This window comes from Leptinotarsa decemlineata, unplaced genomic scaffold (genome assembly GCF_025532065.1).
Source record: "Leptinotarsa decemlineata unplaced genomic scaffold, Ldec_3_MD MMD2_tig00001719_RagTag_RagTag, whole genome shotgun sequence".
NCBI lineage: Eukaryota > Metazoa > Arthropoda > Insecta > Coleoptera > Chrysomelidae > Leptinotarsa > Leptinotarsa decemlineata.
In genome coordinates, this window is record NW_027412569.1 from 8,770,333 (window position 1) to 8,791,804 (window position 21,472).

General features: G+C 34.8%; 2 protein-coding genes across 2 annotated transcripts; both read left to right on the forward strand.

The window, feature by feature from the left end:
* The first annotated feature begins 379 nt into the window (after nt 1-379).
* On the forward strand, nt 380-7,108 carry LOC111505855 (3-hydroxyisobutyrate dehydrogenase, mitochondrial). Its single transcript, XM_023160742.2, has 5 exons — nt 380-541; nt 4,870-5,121; nt 5,234-5,518; nt 6,211-6,376; nt 6,611-7,108. The coding sequence occupies exons 1-5, from the start codon at nt 496-498 to the stop codon at nt 6,798-6,800; spliced, it is 939 nt and encodes a 312-aa protein (XP_023016510.1). The 5' UTR covers nt 380-495; the 3' UTR covers nt 6,801-7,108.
* Nucleotides 7,109-8,845: 1,737 nt separating this feature from the next.
* Nucleotides 8,846-20,349, forward strand: LOC111505856 (LIM and SH3 domain protein F42H10.3). Its single transcript, XM_023160743.2, has 5 exons — nt 8,846-9,072; nt 9,338-9,432; nt 10,332-10,591; nt 11,687-11,938; nt 14,037-20,349. Exons 1-5 carry the CDS (start codon nt 9,004-9,006, stop codon nt 14,264-14,266), a joined length of 906 nt encoding a protein of 301 aa, XP_023016511.1. The 5' UTR covers nt 8,846-9,003; the 3' UTR covers nt 14,267-20,349.
* The last annotated feature ends 1,123 nt before the right edge of the window (nt 20,350-21,472 follow it).

Consider the following 21,472-nt stretch of genomic DNA (forward strand, 5'->3'; position numbering starts at 1 on the left):
AATTCTAAACATCGCAGCGTCTCCAAACTTGAAACATATGCTTTTTAGTTGGGGAACATTCTAATACAGTGATATTTTTCAAACAACTACCGCTATCTCTAGCTCAGGCCGGGTACTTGTGGGATCACCCTCGTATATGAATCGCTCTGTTGAAATTAGCAGGATTTTTCACGAGAAAATTGCTACCCGAATTCATTGATGTGTGTCTGAAAGTGAAAGTGATATATTGAAGCCTCCAAAAAAACACCCGTCTGAAAAAATCGATCTACTCAACAACGCGTAGAAAAAATACCGTGTTCTTCACCTACATCATAGGCAACCACCATTTCAGCTATTATTGCCTGGAAGGTCAACGGCAAATTATACTAAAAAAGATTAGCTTTGGGGGAAGCGGTAACATTACACACCAAATCATCATTTTATCGTCGCCTACTCAGTATTGCGCGTGTGTTGTGTAAATATCTTGCCAATCCGATATCTAATATTTGATTAATAATGTCCTTCGCTGCTCCTGTCAGGCTATTCGTAAGGAATGTGCAAAGTAAGTATGAACATTAATATCAACACCGAGAATAATTTTACGTTTTGGATTATTTTCTAAAAATATATGTCGTGAAAATTTAGCGATCCACTAGAAAAATCAATCACTCTCACTTGAACCATTTATTTTTTCTAATAATAGCTCTTTAGTAGAATGTCTTTGCAAAGAAAAGTTTTAGCCACAATCATTATTATGCATTCCATACGGACTTAATTATGCAGAAATTACCCATTCAACCTCTCTAAATATGCCGTCCAGTTTTGAACGGCTCGTTTTCTAGATCAGGTATCAAGAAACACGGGACACTTTAGTAGATAGATGTTAAACATGTGGTAGAAGTAAATATAAATTTAAAATTCAGGATCGGCTCCAGCTGTTGAGTACTTTCAAATCACGAGTTATTTTTAAACTTTACTTTTATTGAATTCAAATAGATATGACTGTCACTGATTTGAAGTGTAATGAAAATGTTTTGATTCAATTAAAAAAATTAACGCAAAATAAACCATTGAAATCACCCCTTTCGTCGTCACAGAAATAATTCATCCAGCGATGGTCATATTTTGGACAGTTCATTATTCAAAACTTTTAAATACTGGCACTTTCAAAGTACAGGGTGGGCCATCCAAAACGTGCCGCAAGGCATAGAAATTCCAGAAAAAACTTTTCGCACAAATCCGAACTTGTCAAGTTTGTAAAGCAAACAAGTTCTGTCCCATTTTTTTCAAATAGGTGTGGTGAACGAGTAACATGTCATTTTGAAGGGATTTCGATCCCTATACATTGCTGATTCGCTTCTGAAAATTGATCCACGCGTCTAGGAGATATGGACTTTCTGTATGTTGAAAATACGTTTGCCAAAGAAAAGCAAAAGTTGAATCAATTCTTAAGTAAAACCTCTTATCAATGAAGTAAATGCTGTAAAAGTTTTCGGCAACCTCCATACAATAAAACAGGTTATTTTCAAACCGTTATCAGACATTCGTGTGTGCAGGTTTTCTAATGAATCAGGTTGAGGGATTAACTATCCGTTTTTCATGAGACTCAAGTCGGGTAACCGAGGAGGCCACTCGATTGCACCTATTCGTTCTAGGTAGCGCGCTTGAAACCTGCCTTTCGAATAATCACGCACATTTTGTAAATGATGTAATTAAGCACCATCTTGTTGAAACATCATTTTCTTTTCAATGTATGCAGGATAATACTCTGAAATTTTAGTACAGGCTAGAGTTAGAAATTTTAGCGGAGGCTAGAGTAAATCAAGTACATATCTTGAATTATCAGGAAGATACTTTCCATAAATACTAGCACACAAGTTCAACTTTTGAGGTACTGTGAGAATAGCATTGAGAATTTAAATATACATTATGAATTTAAATATACGTTGAATAGAAAAATACCATTTTTCATCGCTTGTTAACTCTTAATTTCGCATGTGTCATTAAAAGTCGTCTCCAAATTCTTCATTTTCAAATTGAAGTTGGATTGTTTCCACCCTCTTTGGAATTAAATATTCCATTAGTGATGAAATCAAAAGATTGCAAAATAATTTTCAATTAACAATTTTCAACAATTCACAAGACAGACTAGTTATCTGAACCTGGCAAACTAAAAATCCTATGCTGGACGATATGACTTGACCTCCATCCCCATTTAATATAACTTGGGGTGGTAACACCCTCGCTTGGTTTTTACAGTGGTTTTTACATAAAAAATTGCCACTTTACAAACTTGACGTGTTTTTTATGTCAGCGAAAAGTTTTCTTCCTCTGGTAGTTCTATTTTTTTATATGTAAGACTCTGTTGACTCTTTAATGTATAATCAAAAGAATTTATTGCTACTACACTATTACTACAGTTTTTGATAGTTCACTAACTGTCTGACTGTACTAATTTGTACAGGGTCCGAAGGACTTTTTAGACGCCAGAATCGTTTTTATTTACTCACTTACTTACTTACTAAGAGCAGATGCCCCATAAATAACTTTCGACCATTAGTCAGAAGAATTTTTCTCTGGGATTACAGAAACACTTGTCCAATTAAAATCCCCGAAAACTGTTGGATAAGCAACATCAGTTTACTCGAAATACAAAAAAAAAATCAATAAAAACTAATTTCCTTTGTGTATTTATTGCTTCTTACAGAGTCACCTCAGATTATCGTTCCTAGAAGTTCGATAAAAATATTTTTGTCGTTTGAGAATTCAAAATACGGTGTAGGTACCTTATCATTTCTTCATCAATGTTTTTGATACATTATTATTAATATATGCTCAAATCGAACATTTCAATAAAGTTCCAAGTAAATTTAGTTAAATTTGTCCCAAGGTATGTATACGAATCCAACAGAATTTCTTTTTGGGGGATACAGTTATTTTTAAGAACTCCCAAACATCAGGTGATTCAATTACATAACGCTTGGTTTCGTTGAATATAAATAATTTTTGATAAAAGAAGATCAAAACAAAATTGTACATCTACATTATCTCAACTTTTGAAGTGCATCACTATATAAAAATATTGATAAGTTTTGCGGAATAATATAAATAGATAACGTCATGAAGCTACCATAACGATTTGATAATAATGATTTATTAATCTTTCAAGTTTCGAAGATACATTGCATGGGAAGGGAAGTATTAATACAGCCCGTGCAATCTAATACTTCAGATGAGGGGTTTGAAGCTAAAGTATACTGATAAAACAAACGTTTGTTTCATGTCATTTTGTGTTGATGTTGTGTCGGAAATTTGGTTGTTGCAAAGTTTGAATTTTTTTTTTAAATGTGCATCTAATATGTCTGATAGTTTTTTGAATAGTAATATTATCAACACGAAGAAACTACTTACAATTGTTTTTTTAGGAAAAAAAGAATACAAATCCCATCGAAGCTCAGAAGTTGCATTTTGTGAAACCTAAATTTTTTAGTAGTTAGGTTAGGTTAGGTCCAAAGTGAGTGTGTCTATTCGACCCTCCACCGCAACTCGCAAGGGTTTATTGTGGCTCACACCTATTCACACTCGGACAAATAAACCCAGCTTCTTATCGAAACCGATTAGTTTGTATGGCGAGTGGTCTTTCAGGTCAGATGGTAAGAGTACGGCTCTGCCGAACTCTAAAGACCTGAATTGGTCCTCAGCGGGGCAGGCACAAAGTATATGCTCTGTTAATGAGGTAGTCGAAAAGTCAAGCTGCAAGATTTCACCCTGATACCCACGACAACCTTCCCATATGAGGGTTTTTTGTACGTCAGCTACACTTGACGATGTCTTAGATTTAGCCGTGCAGGCCTTTTTCGCCTCTGGTTTTGGTGAATCATCACTTGAGTGCAAATGTTTGCTGACCTGCTCATGGGGAGTTTGTTCCCCACCTGAGACAGATTCTGCGTACGCCGATCAAGAATTTGGTGCAAGGCGGTTTTATAAGGTACCCCGCTCTTGAGGAGACGACTCAGTCGTTTCCTCAGTCGTTTCCACCAAACCTTTTTTTCTAAGGTTCAGTTGTTAGATCAGGAGTTGGGGAGTTGAGAACCTCCTGAACTAACTTTACAAGGAGGTCAGTTGGAGTCGTGAACTCGACATCCATCTCCTCTGTAGTACTTACCATAACCGCCAGAGGGCGATGGCAGTACGATGTCAGTAATGGACCTATTCTTTTGTCCATGATGTCAATATTTAGTGTTAGGAATCACACGTTAAAAGATAAGACCTCGTTAGTCCTTAGCTCGCATAAGTTTCTCAACTTCTGAGAGTTGTCCTTCGTATGGGGGCGACAGCTGATCAACGGAAAAATAGATTTTAAAAAGAGAATGTGAGTATCAACAGAATTGTGTAGCTAGCAGTCGCTGACAACCAGTCATATCGAAGTCGGGATGTACGCCAAAATTAAATTAAAAAGCCGACTGGTTTGTCAGTGACTGCTACCCAGTTCTGTTGGTAATCACATTAAATACTACACTAAGGGCGTCGCCCTTTGGTGGTCAGAGTAAGTACTAAAAATTGTACGGTACATGAATAAGACAAGTTCTGAGCATCTATGGGCTTTGTATTCTTTGGTAGCAACCAACCTTTCAGGTTGGTTTATTCACTAACATACTTATTGTATTTATTGGGTTGTCAGAGAAATAATTATTGGCTCTCTGATATTCAGTATGTTCATAATTGATTTGAGAACAATTTTGAAGGAACTGGGCAAGAAATAACTGAGAATTATACAACTAACTTACTTAGTTCTGTATGATTAGATATTCCAACATATAAAACAACTTTTTCATGCAAATTTGTATTACCATCGTTATTTTGTTATTTTCGAAAATGTCTTCTTTTCAGCGAGGAACTCCAGCAATGTAGCCTTCATCGGTCTGGGACAGATGGGTAAGAGGATGGCAGCAAACTTGATCAGCAAAGGGCAAAGTTTGAAAGTTTACGACACAGTTCCTGCCGCAGCCGCTAGCGTAAAGGGAGCTCAGCAATGCGGCAGTGCTGAGGAAGCAGCAAAAGACGCAAACATCGTTATAACTATGCTTCCCAACGGAGACATCGTCAAGGAGACGCTGTTGGGAGAAAAAGGAATTCTGAAAGGTATTTCTAATGTTTCCAGGGTTTTTTAATACGGTTTGGTAGTTGAAAAAATCAATGAATATTTTCATCAGATCAGACTGAGATGTTTGACAGAACGACTTCTTTTCCGCAGGAATCCCAAAGAAATCCATCCTGGTGGACTGTTCAACAATTGAACCTCAGATGGCCAAGGAGCTATCTACAATATCTCAAAAAAACAGCATTAGATTCATAGACGCTCCAGTATCAGGTGGGGTAACTGGAGCTCAGGCTGGAACTCTGACTTTTATGACGGGCGGACAAGAAACTGACGTTAAAGAAGTTGAACCGTTCCTGTTGAAGATGGGCGCCAAAATCTTCCATTGTGGAAATATCGGAGCCGGACAAACAGCGAAACTGTGCAACAATTTGATTTTAGGTAACATTTTTAAGTAACATTCCTCAAATCTGTGGAAAATGGCGAAATATACTAGCTACTTTCCTAAAAATACAGAATGCTCATTCAGTGTTCAAACATTCATGTATTTCACTTTCTTACTCGCCCTGTAAAAGTTCAATACTTTTTATAACCGTTTTCTGGATATTGATTACAGAAGGTTATGTGATGAGTTTGAACTTAATAGCTTCATAAATATATGATGCATACAAAATTTAAGAAAATATTCAAATTTTAACACCATCTTACATCATGATAAAAATCATGAAATTTAGGGACACTCTGTATATTTCACCATTTTCTATAGATTTGAAGAAAAGTGCTTAATAAATATGTTTAATAAACAACTTCCTTAACTGAAATGTTGAATATTCCTGCTGAAACCAAACTTATACCTACTTCATTATGTATTTTGTAATTTTCCATAGTTTTGCCGAATATCAAATTATTAATCCATTTTTAGTGGCTTATTTCAGAATCATCATAACAACTCTCTTCAATATTTATATGACATTTAGGTTTATTCTGTATGAAGGGTTTGGCAAATGGAACTAAGCAACAATTTGATGTTAGTTAAAGAAATTGTTTTTAAAAATATATTGATGATGCGCCGGTCGACAAATTTATAACGACGAGGCATATAAAAAAGTAATATAGTCATATCATCTTTCCAGCCATTACAATGATTGGTACCTGCGAAGCCATGAATCTAGGAGTCAATTCAGGTCTGGACCCCAAGTTACTGACGGCGATAGTGAATGTTTCGACCGGTAGATCCTGGTCTTCAGATACCTACAACCCTGTGCCCGGAGTCATGCCAAATGTGCCATCTTCTAACAAGTAAGCTTTTTTCCCCAAAAAATTCGATGTGTTTTTGGATTTTTGCGAAAAGTTCTAACAGTTGAGCCTGCAGAAAGTTTCCAACGATAATAATAATAAGTCTATTGCCATTATTGTTTTGAAGCAGAATTTTGTAATGAGACACCACAAGAACTGTTCTTCCACTGGACTACTTTGTGTACCAACAAATGAGCTTGAGATAATTGTTTTCCACTAATCTTTGTTTTCTTTTAGTTACGAAGGTGGATTCAGTGTTCCGTTGATAGCGAAAGATTTGGGACTTGCCGAACGTGCAGCGCTGAATTCTGGATCTCCACTTCCTTTGGGCGCCTTGGCCCACCAACTCTACAGAGCGTTGTTATTGAATGGCTACGAAGAAAAAGACTTTTCGGTGGTTTACAAATTTCTGAAAGGAAAAAAATAAATCATTTATCAAATAATCGGCAGCGTCTACCACAAAAAAGCGAAAACCAGTTTGCGAAATGATTGAAAACGTTTTTTGGATCGACTGAATGGTAATATGGTGATAAATGAGGTGCTAAACAGAGGTTATCAGAGGTCTTCTTTTTGTATTGTAAAATGCATCTTTTTTGTATCTGTTAAATGTATTATATGTTTGATATTTTTAGATATTCGTCGAATGATTGACACAAGTATTTTTTCACATAAAATAAAACTGTTAGATGAAATACACATATATCATGTGCTACCTAGGTAGTAATCTGTCGAATATGCATTGTGTATATTATTTCACCCACTCTCACATACACACACACAGGTATTCATCCGTTTGTGAGTTGCCCTTTGATTCAACTGAAATTAAAAATGTTGTAGTAACTTGTTTCTGTGAGAAATACATATTATTTTTTCACTTCACCGAAGGCAAGCTGGTTGGGGCCTGTCCTCGAAGCTCCGACACATTCGGGAAGGTGCTCCAGCATTATTAACCAATGAAAGTCCTCACACCGTAAGGTAAGTGATCATTAGGTTCGAGACGCATGTGCTCTAAGCAAGCGCCGTGAACCAAGAATGACAGCCTTTTGCATTTGTCCGGCCTAGATTTATGCCTTCGTGCAGCAACCCGAGATGATCTTGAGATAGTTGAGTATAAAAAACAGCATTCCATTAAGGACTCCAATAATCAGAACAACCCTCTTGACGGAGTGATCGGGATAGAGTCTGCGGAGTTCGAAGAGAAAAATCCTTATTTTTCACCAGTATTTCTTCCTCTCTTCCTGGTAAGACTTCTATTTTTTACAACGGATTTAATGTCGCCCAGAGCGTAGGGTAACACCGGGTCTCGTCAATACCGTAGATGGTGATAAAGCATTTTTAGATCTGAGTTATATCGATAGATAAAGGCTGAGACTACGTATGCTGGACATGCTATAGCAAGTGCATTAGGCTCATCCCGGGCGCCTCGCGGCAGGCCCTGCATCTTATGTCGGAAACCTCTATACCCATCACGCTATTGCGATAGAGTAGAGTGTTATTGATACCATACTGACAGGCCATGAGTAACCCCTAAAAAAAGCGAAAGTTAGGTTCTTTAATAAACCAGTGTTGTTGAAGAGGATCCCAAGCACACGTTAAAAGGTGAGACCTCGTTAGTCCTTAGCTAAAACAAGTTCCGACTTCTGAGGGTTGTCGTTCATAGGGGTTCGATAGCTGGTTAACGGAAAAACATATTTCAAACAACAAATTCGAGTACATGGTGGAACTACAACAGTGGACCGGACGATTTGGGATGCAAACTCCAATGTAAATGCATAATTTTTCGAGTCTTTACGTCGAGTTGATATTACAACTCCTCCCGAGTCCATTTCACTACTCCAAAGGAGTTAAATCGGAACGTCAAGCATATTTGTAGCAGCAACTCTGTTCTTCCCCGACAGTTCCGATGATCAGATCTGTAGGAGGATACTATATCAATGAACCGGTTCTCCTTACAACCAGTGACTCCTCTCTTTTACCCTTTCTGCTCATATATCCGTTCGAATAGTCGGTCAACTGCGGAGAGTTTTTGTGTGTATAAGATGCTCATCAATAGGTACCTTCATAATGTATAGTGTTTTAGATTGATAGGAAGATGAACGGGACACCAAACGGTTCTGGGTTCTATATTCAATGGATCTCAGGTTCTTCAGAACCACGGGGTATTATAATTGTGTTCAATTCTTTCAAGATGTATTTTGTCTTCATGTTGTATTATATTACAGTAAAAGTTGTGGAACCATTATATCTTATTATTTGTATATAGCATCAGATGATTAGGTTAGATCTATTATATTTAATTTAATTTTTTTCCTTTGACATAAACTCTGTTCAGTTTTCTCTGTTAAGGAGACTCGATTATCAGTTCTCATTGAGAATGAGTTTTAAAGCTGCAAACTGCTTGGGTGTTTCACACAACTTTGGTAAACGCATTCCTACCACTATGATGACAGCTGTCAGCTTTCCTCAATTAATTCCTGCGATTCCATGACTTTTGTGGTGGTCAATCCGTCTAGTGGGTTGGGTTGATGAATTTTACCAATTAGTGAGGAACAGGTGAACGGTTTTATGGAAAAGAAAATATTTACAATAGATACAGTAATTAATGCAAATTGATATCCTAACCAAATAAGATGAGCAAACAGTGTGCAAGGTGCGAAAAAACAGTGTATCCCACCGAAGAGCTGAAGTGCCTGGACAAGGTAAGATTTGTTTATCATGAAATTGCAGGTCTGTTAATTCTCCGTCAAAGATTGCCTAGATTTACAAATTAATTGTCCGTTCTCATATAACTACCGGATTACTATAAAATCAATTCCAGAAAAATTGTGTTCAATCAAGGTTGTTTCAGGAGAAACATCTGAATTGAATGAGTCATGAAAATTAAAACCACTTACCACTTCCTTGACGGTTTCTTAGCAATTGAATTCATCAAGGAATTTTCTGATGAATAGTTCTGTTTTTTAGGTTTGGCACAAACTATGCTTCAAATGCAAGGACTGCGGAATGGCACTGAATATGCGATCTTACAAAGGGTTCAACAAGGAGCCCTATTGCGAAGCGTAAGTATCAAAGTTACTCTTGTTCCGGTTCATATTCAAGAAACTAGTAATTTGATCAGAACTCTGTTAATGTCGAACATATGGCCCAATAAGTTGACGACCCAGGAATATTGAGAATTAAGGATTTCTGTACACCCTGTGCAGAATCTTGTGCCCAAGATATGAACCTTCAAAAGTTGAAAATATCTTCTATTCATATCAATTTATTATTTCAAGAAAAATGGGAACACATGTCATTTCATATTTATTTATTTTTGTTTGCTGATCATGAATCAGAAGTCAAAGCATTGCCCTCTGGTCTACTTCTGGAAATACGGCCATCCAAAAGATGAAAAGTTGTTCATTTCAGAAACTCACTTCTCATGATAAAAACTCTTTGAACAGCACCTTCTCTTCACTGTAGCATACTATGAACCTTTCTATGTAATCTATGTTGATTTCTCAAAGGCTTTTGATAGGGTAGATCATGGAATTTTGTTGGAAAAGCTGAGCTGTTTTGGTTCATCCAGAGATATCCAGTTCTGCAAATCGTATGTTCGATTTTTATAATGGCCATCATTCCAATCAATCCATATGTTCCAACTTCTGGAGTCCTTCAAGGCTCCAATCTAGGGCTTTTACTTTTTTCATTGTTTCTGAATGATTAAGTCGACGATTTAGATTGTAGTACTTTGCTATACGCATATGATTCAAAACTTCATCTACCAGTATTGGAAAGAGAACTCAAAAGTGAAATTTATCTGTAGTTATCTTTCTTAGTTCTTTCCCCCTTTAAAAAAAAAAATAACCGAAGGCTTTTGAAATTCATTAGGAAAGTATCCTCACACAAGAGACCGGTTCATTAAATATCAATATGACGTCGATGATTTTTTGTTAATACATTTTCTTGCAACCTTCAGACACATTCCGAAAGCGAAAGCTACCACTATGGCAGAGACTCCTGAATTGAAACGCATTGCCGAAAACACCAAATTGCAGTCTAATGTTAAATACCACGCTGATTTCGAGAAGAGCAAAGGCAAATTTACGCAAGTAGCGGATGATCCGGAGACTCTTAGAATCAAACAGAACACTAAAATCATCAGCAACGTGGCATACCATGGAGATCTATTGAGGAAAGCGGAGATGGAACAGAGGAGGCACAACGAAAATTCCAATGGTGAGTACATATTTTTTTTTCAATGAAGTGATAGAGCAGTGTACACATGGCAAGTCAAACAAACAATATAAGCTACTTATGTTAGGTTATTAGTGACACTAATACACTGACTTTTCGCTGGTACGAGTGGCTAGCTTCCTTAGAGGTTTATAAATTCTGGATCACTACAATAAACAAACATACATACATACAGGTGAAGCTCATAAAAGCGTGTTAAAAAACAGTGGCTTACAAGGATTATTCCGCTTTGCTCCACAGAGATACTGTACCGCACGTTATTGTAATATGAAAACAGATTGAAACAGCTGTTTACTGCATACACCCCAAAATTCTATGCCATACCTTAGGTGAGTGTGAGGGCATAATAAACATATTTTTCTGTGTGAAATCCTAATTTTTTTGATACTATTCTGAGTGCAAAACGCCTGGAGGAAAGTTTCTTATTTATAATGTTTGTATGCTCCTCAAATTTCAGACACTCATCGATATTATATCCCAAGAATTTTGTAGATATCTTATTTTCCACTAGTGTACTTTCCATATGATTTCTGGTAGATTGTACTTAAAGGTGATTATACTAGTTTTTTAGTGTTGAATGACAGCAGATTTGCATCGCACCATTGTTCAATTTTGTTGAGGTCATTACAGATGCTTTCATATAAATTCTATTGACTTATATTATGTCACAAAAGTGTGGTATCATCTGCAAAAATGGTTAAACTACCAGAAATACGTACAGTAGCCAGGTCATTTACAAAGAGTAACAAAAGTAGTGTCACTCTTAGCAAAATAACTCAAAAACTATCATGTAATTTCAACAACTTCCTTTTGAGTGTTAGTACGTACTGAAAAAGTTGTGAATGCAACAAGAGTAGCGCCCTCTATATGTTAGGTCCAAGATTTTTCAGCCCATGTAGTAAACTGGAAAAAAAAACCTTCTTCAATTATTAACTCCCTTCATTGTACCGAAACTCATTTCTGAATTAGTGGCTCTCACAAATTGTCCACTTTCTCTTGAAATATTTATTGTTTACATATCTCATTTACAATTGTTCCAATCTTCATCTAGACATTTTAATCTGCTGACTTTTTCAGGCCTAAAAGACCCCGATGTAAAGAATGCGAATCCTCCACCACAAAGCTCATACCAGCCCCCAGTTTCTCAGGCTCAATCTTTGCCAGCTCACTCTGCTCCCGCAGCGAATCCAACTATCGGTAAGATCGGCGACTATGACCCGCAAGCGACTGGCGGTCAGTTCCAAAGTCCCTACTCTTCCAGGAATTCTCAGACTTTGATATATTCTTCAGACGTGGGATCTGTGAACAGCCAGCCACAACGTCATATTGGTGAGTGTTTGAAAATTACAGTTAAATAAGGTATTTTAATATTTGTTGGCAAACACAAATTCAATTCAGCATGTAGTCTCACAAGGATCAGTTTGTGGGCCGGTGTTAATTAGGTTAATCGTAATATTTTATTCATCATCTAAGAAATCCCAACAGATGTAAGGTAATTGCGTTTTGCCTTTATAAAAAGTAAACACTTTTTTCCAGTGCATTTAACATGAATGTAAATATGAATTCCTGTAACATTATTTCATTCTGTATATAAAGTTTGACTCAATAATGTTACACAAATGAAAGACTTGGATTCCATTTCACCAGGTATTGGATATTTATTTATTTATATACACCGCCCAATCCAGATATAAGTAGTACAATGCTATGTAGTACTTGATGTAATACAGTGGATTAAAAATAAATTATAAGACTAATACAATTTCAAAGTAAGATAAGAAGTAGGTTATGTAAGGAAAATTAAAATGTATAACAATATGAACTAATATAATTCTTACAGGCGAGTAACACTAGACACAATACAATACAAGTATTAGATGGCTAGGTAAAGAATATGGTTTTTAAAGCAGGAAACTGATATATTGAGAGATTTGAAGGTTATTTAAAGAGTTAGCCAATCGAAGAGTTCTGGGAATGAAGCTGTTATATGAATAATTGAATCTGTGAAAAGAAAATTGAAACGTTTACACATGGCTAGTTGAACACTCAGTCCGTTGATAATTTTGAATAGAAGTATTAAATCTCTATGTTTTCTATGAGTCTCAAGAGAATGTATGTTCAAAATGCATTCCAATGCTAAATAGTCATAGTATACACGCATCTTGAAGGCAATATATCACAGGAAATTGTGCTGTACGGTCTCGAGTTTCCCTTTTTTGTGTAACGTAATGAGGGAACCAAACTGTGGAACAATACTCGAGATGAGATCTAACCAGGGAAAAATAAAGAGATTTAATAGCAGTGATGTTGGTGAAATCACAAGTAGTTCTCTTTATAAAGCCAAGCATCTTCATAAATTTTTTAATGTGTGATTTATAGCTAAGTGTGGAGTCTAGGATCACACCTACATCTTTGGTTTCAATAACAGAATGTAAGGTCCGATTATTTATACTATATTCGAAAGTGATTGGGTGATGTGTTCGATGAAAGCGAAGAATTTGGCATTTGGATGCTTTCAAACACATATCATTTTGCGAGCACCAGTTAGATAGGTAATCTATATCGTTTCATAGACACAATGTTTCATCTTCACTTTTGATTATTTTAAACATTTTAAATCGTCAGCAAATAGCAAAGCTTCGCTTTCATGGAAAAAGCTGATTAGATCGTTGATAAAAAGGTTGAACAACAGTGGTTCCAAATGTGAACCTTGTGGAACACCCGATGTAATCGCGATTGTATGAGAATACAATCCATATAAACTGAGTTTATGGATCAATAGCTTATGATCAACTTTGTCAAACCCTTTGGAGAAAACAGTGTACATAGAGTAAACTTGCAAACCCCTAGGCAGAGCATCAGACAAAAAATCGATGTAGGTAATCAGACCCAGTTCAGCTGACTTTTTGGATGTAAATCCGAATTATTGGGTCCCTATAATTGGGGAACGGTCATAAATAAGTAAGGTAATAAAAAAAGATGTTCTAAAAAACTTCAGGGATTGCACTAAGAATAGAGATGGGGCGATAATTACTCACGTCAGCCTGATTTATACATTGGGGAGACATATGAGGTTTTCCAATAGTCCGGGAATTTTCCAGATGATGGGGAATTATAAAATATATGGAAAAGTGGTCTAGCTAAAATGAAGACGAATGATTTAAGAAAACTTGGAGGAATTCCATCAGGATTTAAATGTGATAATTGGACACATTAACCATGGATGTAATATTGGTATCATGAGGATGATTGAAATTTTTTTTCTCTTTGAAAAATTTGAACACTCCCAATAACAAGGTTTTCCAATACTAAATAACTTTTTGAGCCACACCTTTTGATGTAATTTATGTACTTATTTATAAATGAACTGGCCCAGATTGAGATCCTTGTGGCACTATCACGGTATCACCACCAATGACTTATACAGGTTCAGTTCACGACATGGACCCCGTAAACCACAACTACGGCTCCCTAGGGCGCGTCTACATGGCCATGTACGACTACGGCGCCCAAGACGAGGACGAGGTCAGTTTCAAGGAGGGCGACTTGATCATCAACGTGCAGAGCATCGACGGAGGTTGGATGACGGGTGAGGTTCAACGTACCGGACAGGTGGGCATGTTGCCCGCCAACTACGTACAGTTGGCCAACATTTAAGGCCGGGTTTGGACGGAGGCACGAGCTGGTTCGTAGCGCAGTGAAAGTATAGTGATCTAAAAGGTAAAGAAGTGGAAAAAGGTCGGAAGAAAGCGGCATCTACTGTATGATTATTGTATCGAAAAACAACTGTGGTGACTGCTAATGTGCTAAGGAACAGTGAAAAATTTCGATATTTCATTTTAATATTTTCCAGAACCCTGATAGAATTGAAATTTCGAGAATGCATCCAACTATTATGTAAGCAAACTTTTCTCACTCCCCTCGTATAATTTGAATCATTTTCGTAAAATTTTGAATCATTTTCATAGTCTTACATTGTTTTTAGAAGCGTGTTTTTTACATTGAAATGATTTTCATCAATAACAATGGCAATATTCTTTATTTTACAAGAACTTGGTGAAACTATGCCCATACAAAATTTGAAAAAATACAATTTTCGGGGCTATTCAAATCTCTGCATAGTAGTCATCAAGAGATGAACACAAAACAAGCATTTTTTTTTCCGTCACCAGAAATGCAACACTCTTTTCGACGCGTGTCTTACCAACTAGGAGATGAAGCCGTTGTTTTCATCTCCTGAAGACGGCAACTAGCGTTGAAACGAGCGTTGGAAAGACTGTTGTATTTCTGGTGATTGGAAAAAGTGCTTCTTTTGGGTTTATTCTATGCCAGATAATTACAGTTTTACCTTTTATTGAGAGACAAACAGTTAGTTGAATAGGGAAATCAATCATCTACGATGTCTATCAGAAATATTAAAACTAAGTAGAATTTTGACACACAAACGAAGTCTTTTGCGACAAAAGTGTTTTGGCTTTCCACTTCTTCATATTTATACTCCAGAAAAAAAAAAAAGAAAAACAAAACGGTTTCGTCCCAAACAACTAATCTATTGTGAAAAATATTCCCCCGCTCAATTCGAAAACAAAGTCCTCTCAGCTGTAAGTTTATTCAAATGGCAAGCCAAATATACGATATGATATAACGTAGAAACTGATAACCTAATAGTTTTAAAGTTTTCACATTTCAATGAAAAGTGTCAACTGAAAGGGAAAACAAACAGCAAAAAAAGTTCAGCTCTAGTTATTGTGACAAAGTTTGAATAGATATTTAATATACCTGCAAATAAAGTGGATTCAGCCAAAAATAGAATTCCGAAATCAGAACCAAAAGGCCCAGAGTCGAATTTTTTTTATCATTCAGTAGAACTTGAAAACGGTCAGCTTTACCACAATTCAGTCGTCTCACTATCTCTTACCAAATAAATTAAAATAGTTGAAAAATAGTAACTACAAGTAAGAGATGAAAAATATTTCTACCACTTGTGACATTTAGTTTTTTTGAATATACACCAGATATATGAGAGAGGGATATTTGACTACATATAAAAATTCAGATAGAAAATTTTGCAAATAATTTTGTAACAACAGTAAAAGAACTGTGTCAAACCTATTTTCCAAATCTTATAGCCGTGGTCTGCAGGTTTTTATATCTGACGTTTCTTCTACTACTGCGGTAGATATTATCAAAGGCAATGAGGATAGAGTTGTTCTCTGCAGTGATAATGTCTACCACAGTATCACGTTCTTTAAACAGCAAAATAACTTTGAAATCTAATGGAGAAATAGCATTGAACCCTAGACATAGATTGAAAATAACAAAGGTGTCATAATTGAGCCGGGGGGCTTACCACTCCAATTTTGTTGTGAGTGTTGCTAAACAGTATCATCGAAAGTTTGCGATAGATCGAGTTATTTTTATTCGAAATTAGGAATTCTCAGAAGAAGCAAGTAATATATGACATTTTTGTGTTATATTTCCGTATGAACAGAAGGATTCAAGGCAATAAAATTATAAAGAAGCTTTGTATTTCACAGAAGTTTGTTGAATAGGAATTTAAGACATTTTCAAACCTTTCAAAATTGTTGAATTCATATTGTTTTAAGCCAGCTATTAAGCCTAGAAACGGGGAATATTTTTCAAGTGCATCTGCCGTTGATTGAAAATAAAAGTTTGCATCAATATTTCTTGAATTTTGAGGAGAAAATTGATCACTTGAAGACACTGAACTCGTTTTACCCTGTTGAATCGTGATTATGATCGATTTATGTCCGATTCCCATTAGCAGTCCGCGAAATTTCGCTCAAAATGTCAACGTGTCTTCACTGAAAATTTTCAAATACAAGCCAATAAAACGATCATACATGCAGAAGAAACAATCATGTAATGCTGCTTTCTTTTGACGTTTTTTATTGAAAAAACTCCACTACAAGCACAATAAAACACAAGTTGATATAAGGAAAATAGGAAAATCGAACAACATGAAATGTATAATCCAATAGTTCTTGATTTATTGAACAAAAGTCTTTTTTTTTTGAGTTCTCAAGGTTTTTTATCCAACTTTTTTTTGGGGTTTTCATCTTCCACAATGTATGTTAACGTTTCAAATGCAGATTTTACCATTTTAGCCTGCAACACGTTAAGATAAATGATGGAAAATGAGAAAAAACACAAAAAACGTTGATTTTTTGACACTTCTTTTATAATGTATCAAAAAATTCTCCTTCGAACCAGCCTGTCTCTCTTCGAATAGGACTCTTCTAGGAAAACTATACATACGCATGTCCATTTTGTATAAAAGTACTGTCTTAATTCTAGGAGGTTAGTCTTATTTTTGAACAGCAATGGAACTTTTTCAGAGCGATCTGCAACAATCATCTCTTGTTCTGTTGCGTTAAACTTGCTTGCTTCAATTTTCATCAAACCATCTAACAGGAACAAAAAAAATATGTGAATATATTTCCTTATATAAATTAATACTGAATGAGTTCCATTTTCTGCTATAGGTGCTAGCGTTCTACAGGATGTTTTTAGGATTTTCAGAATATTCTATGATTCTGTGCCAATATTCGTCGATATACAGGGTGTATACTAATTCAAAAGAAGATAATGTTCGTTTTTTGAAGCAAGGGAACATGAAATTACAAACATTTTCCTAGAATTCAAAAAGTTTTATTTTAGAAACCTCAATATTTTTGGATTCCAATCAAACCACGATTTGTAAACATCCTATTCATTACCTGCATTTTTTATAACCTCATTTGAATTTTCCATTTTTGATACAACAACTTGTGGGACGAATATTCGCACAGAACTGAAATTTTGTTCTTTCCTGTGAACAAAAAAATACTCTTTCATTAGACTATATTTCATTTGTTAGAAAAACCATTCGTTATACAGGGTTCTTGGAAACGAGTGAATCAAACAACTTGCCAGGGGAAAATTTCTACTTTCTCTTGTTTGTTGAACCCCGTGTAAAGTGAGTTTCATTTCTACTAACCACTTGTCTATAAAATATGAATAAATATGCTTTTTGAAATCGTAAACTTAGGACCAATGAAACATTTAGATCTCTTCCAAAGTATTCCGTAGTAGCCATTTTACTTGCCATCTTAGATTTTTCTATGTATTTTAGTGTGGCAAACGAATAACGTGAATTTAAAATGTAGTGGTACAGGGCGAGAGCAGTTTTGATGTTACCTAGAGTGACTTATTTCTTGAAATTTTAAATAACCAAAAATTTCGTGGATTATCGACAAAAACGATTCTAAAAATTATCTCAGTGAATTACAGAATTATACTAGCGGTAGTTTTATTTCGGTAAATTCAGAGGACTTTCAATTAAATGGCTTTTTGATACTAAGATCAAACTGAAATTTTTGTAATTCGATGAAAAACATACCTATTTCATCAAGAAAAATCTGAGGAATATTTGCCACCATGTTCAAGCTCAGGAACCTCAGGAATTCTTTTTGATTTTATCAAAACAGACTTCATCAAGATCCTCTAAATTCTTATTTTATGGAATATTTGAAGAAGTCAACATTAATTTCTTCGTATAATCAATTATGTTTTATTTTACTTTATATGTATTTGTGGGCTTTTCAATTTAAATACACTGATTAGTATTTGAGAAATTTTGAATTTATTATATCAATTCTGTTCAATTTTCCATAATTTTTATTTCAGAAATTCTTGCGACATGAGAATTTCAATGAGAAATTTTATACAATTGCAGAAAAATCTCGGATTGTCCTCTAAATGTTACAAAACTTTTTCTATGGACTTGATATGGGTTTTTACGAAATTTCTGAATACCTTGAATTATATAAAAAAAATTCAAAGTATTCAAAAATACAGTAGTAGTGGAATTCAAATTCATGTCACGAAAAAGAAAATTATAAAATATATTTAATTCAACCACATTCCACATATTTCACGTGGCTGAAACTTCTCACAGAAATTCTGTGAAGAACTGAATTTTACCAAAATTACTACAAATCATTCTAATTGGTTATATAGTCGAGACATTTCCTAAGTGATCTTTAAAAATATTCAGAGGTTATAAAATATGTAGGTTCTTCATGAAACACGTCTCAGTATTTGTGAATTATCATGAAAAATTCACCAAAAATTAATTAGTTCATTACAGTAAAATGTCTCGAATATTTTTTTTTTCCGGATTTTTTGTTGAAAGCAAAATGCCCAACGTTCGTTTCAATACATCTTTACACTAACATTGAGATAACTGAATTGGTGAAAACTACATACATGATGAATAGTACCTCGTTTTAATTTTTTTGTTATTTTCGTTTGATATGAATTTGGCAACACCGTAAAGTTTATCCATATTGCATAATTTAATTTTCTTCTTTTTCTTCTTCTTCTTCTTCTTCTTCTTCTTCCTCCTCCTCCTCCTGTGGTTTGTTGTCCTGACTGAGTGTGCAACTTTGCCAAATAGTTTTTGAAGTCGATTTGATGATTAATACCATAATTAAGAAGCATTTCATATTATGAAATTAAAACATTTCAAATTTTGTTGAAGAGATATTCAATTCGAGAAAGGGGGCAAGTTCAACGGTAGTAACGTCACATTTATTATTGAACCTTCGATTTTTCTTCAAAATGGTAATTTTTAGGTATCACTTCCTGGTAAATTACCCATTTTTTTTATAGAACTAACAAATAATGTCGACTTTTTTTTTGGGAAAATGTAAAGGTCTGTTGTTACAGATTTAATGTAATAATAATAATGAATATGCGGAGTTCTCCGATATGATTTCGCCCTCTATCCCTTACGTAAATACTTTGAGAGATTTTGTAGAAATCCTGTTTTTGAAACACAAATTGAATAGGTTTTCACAATTAATTATTCTCGCCCTGTACAAATGCCGAATTCATTCCGACTTGCATTTATTGAAATTATCATTCCCAAGGATTCAAAATGGCGGAATAATCCAGAACAACTGTTTGTGCCTTGAAGCGATGCAACAATATTTACAATGTTGACTTTTGATATCTATTTACAATATTTGTATTTATCGTAGTATAAATGTCGTCAGCGGGCGATTTATGTTCAGCTCGTGATTTCTTTATATCACTATCATTATTTAAAAGACATATTGAATTTTAAAGAAATGATTGATAAGCCTTGAAAGTTTTTTTTTTTTTTTGAAGTGGTGTTTTGGAAAATATTTCATCTGGTTTGTAAAGTTTTATTTCCAAAAAATTACTCTCAAAACATAAGTAGTTTTCTATTTTTATAGTGAACTTAGGTATATTCCAACGTTAACCAGATTTGAAACTTTAAAAATCTCACGGTACCAAAATTGTTTCTTTTTGTTCATTTACGAATACAGGGTTAATCGAAAAAAATATTATAGAGGAAGACGTGAATTATTTCCACCGAAATGTTGGGAGCATTGTAATAATCTCACTTTTGAATAGAATGCGTTTTTCGAGTTACCTTGTATACCTGGCCGGTCCGTCAAATAACTGATTAACTTGGTGCTTTTTTTAACTCGTAAATCAGGACGTTAATATTTTTTTTTAAGTATCATGTGCTTTGAGTAAATCATTTTTATGTAATCGGTAATTACATCACTTGTATTGCTCTTTTGTAGAATATCCTTTGATTTCAACTTGTATTATTATCTAAAGTTATAGGAAATACCCTTTTATGCTTTAATTTTGTGAATTATAGTTACTATAAAGTGTTAAATAAAAGTAATACAGAAAAACTCGGTGTACTTTTTTTATTGCTTGAATATTTATTCTTTGCAATAGTAAATATTTATATTTAGCTTATGCAATATGGCAGGCTGTGTATTTTGAACTCGTGGTTTGAAATTTGCAAGGTCATAGGTTATCCGCGAGGAATAAAGTCCAGATTTCACATCACTCGTGAAAATCAGTGCAAACAAGGTTATGAAAGCCTATTTTCTATCATACCATAAACAATGGTCCGTCATTTTTGTTATTTTATCATTGAAAATACTCTGAGACGTTTCATGTTTGTAGTTGTACGAGGTCTGTTGTTCCACAAAGTTGACAAATTCCATATTTTTGATTTCTCTTCTAGATAGGCTAAGAAGACGGTTTTGCTGAAATTTCCTTCGACGTTTTTAAGGTTGAAAATTCACCTTATTTTTTTAACACGCCTCATGCATTAACATATTCTCTCACAGAAATCAAAACAGTGTGATGACTATTCATAATGAAAAATACACTAGGAAAATGAATATTGCGAATAAAATTCAAAAATCCGTCTCTATATTTTTCTACAAGATGAGAAAGCGAAACAAATGTCCTGGCTAATACTCTGACAGTTAATGGGTTACCTCCAGCAGATATTTGTGCAAGATTCGTCTAGGAGAAAATCTTTGAAGATGTTCATCATAATCCAATATTCGCCGGGATATTATCCAGGATAATAGTAGTTTCCCACCATGGAAAATATTTCAATGTTTTTTTAGTGAAGATACAGTTTTGTGTTTATTTCCAAGTAAAAAATGGGATGTATCTTGAACAAGTTATTAACTTGTGATTACAAACTTGATTTCACAATCCCATTATAAATTAGAATTTTTATCTAGCAACTCTACTACTTACACATTTCTGAATGTACAAAAATTTGCTAGAGTAAGTGGTTTGTGATGGTATCATCAGCTAACATAAACAGTTATCACTTATTAAAATTTGGACTATTCTGATAGGAAGTAAAAATTAGTTCCCTGGTAAAATTCTACTGGAACGAAGGCCAATATAGAATGTTAGCACCATCTGTTGCCTCAATTTGAAGGCTTCGCGACAAAGATTTGAACAGGGAAAAAAAACTCGTAAAATGGTTAAGTCCATTCCGTG

Coding starts and splice junctions, on each gene's coding strand:
- LOC111505855 (XM_023160742.2), top strand. CDS start 496: ATGTCCTTCGCTGCTCCTGTCAGGCTATTCGTAAGGAATGTGCAAA. Junction 542..4,869: donor ATTCGTAAGGAATGTGCAAA/GTAAGTATGAAC, acceptor TCTTCTTTTCAG/CGAGGAACTCCAGCAATGTA. Junction 5,519..6,210: donor GTGCAACAATTTGATTTTAG/GTAACATTTTTA, acceptor TCATCTTTCCAG/CCATTACAATGATTGGTACC.
- LOC111505856 (XM_023160743.2), top strand. CDS start 9,004: ATGAGCAAACAGTGTGCAAGGTGCGAAAAAACAGTGTATCCCACCGAA. Junction 9,073..9,337: donor AGCTGAAGTGCCTGGACAAG/GTAAGATTTGTT, acceptor TCTGTTTTTTAG/GTTTGGCACAAACTATGCTT. Junction 11,939..14,036: donor CCAGCCACAACGTCATATTG/GTGAGTGTTTGA, acceptor TGACTTATACAG/GTTCAGTTCACGACATGGAC.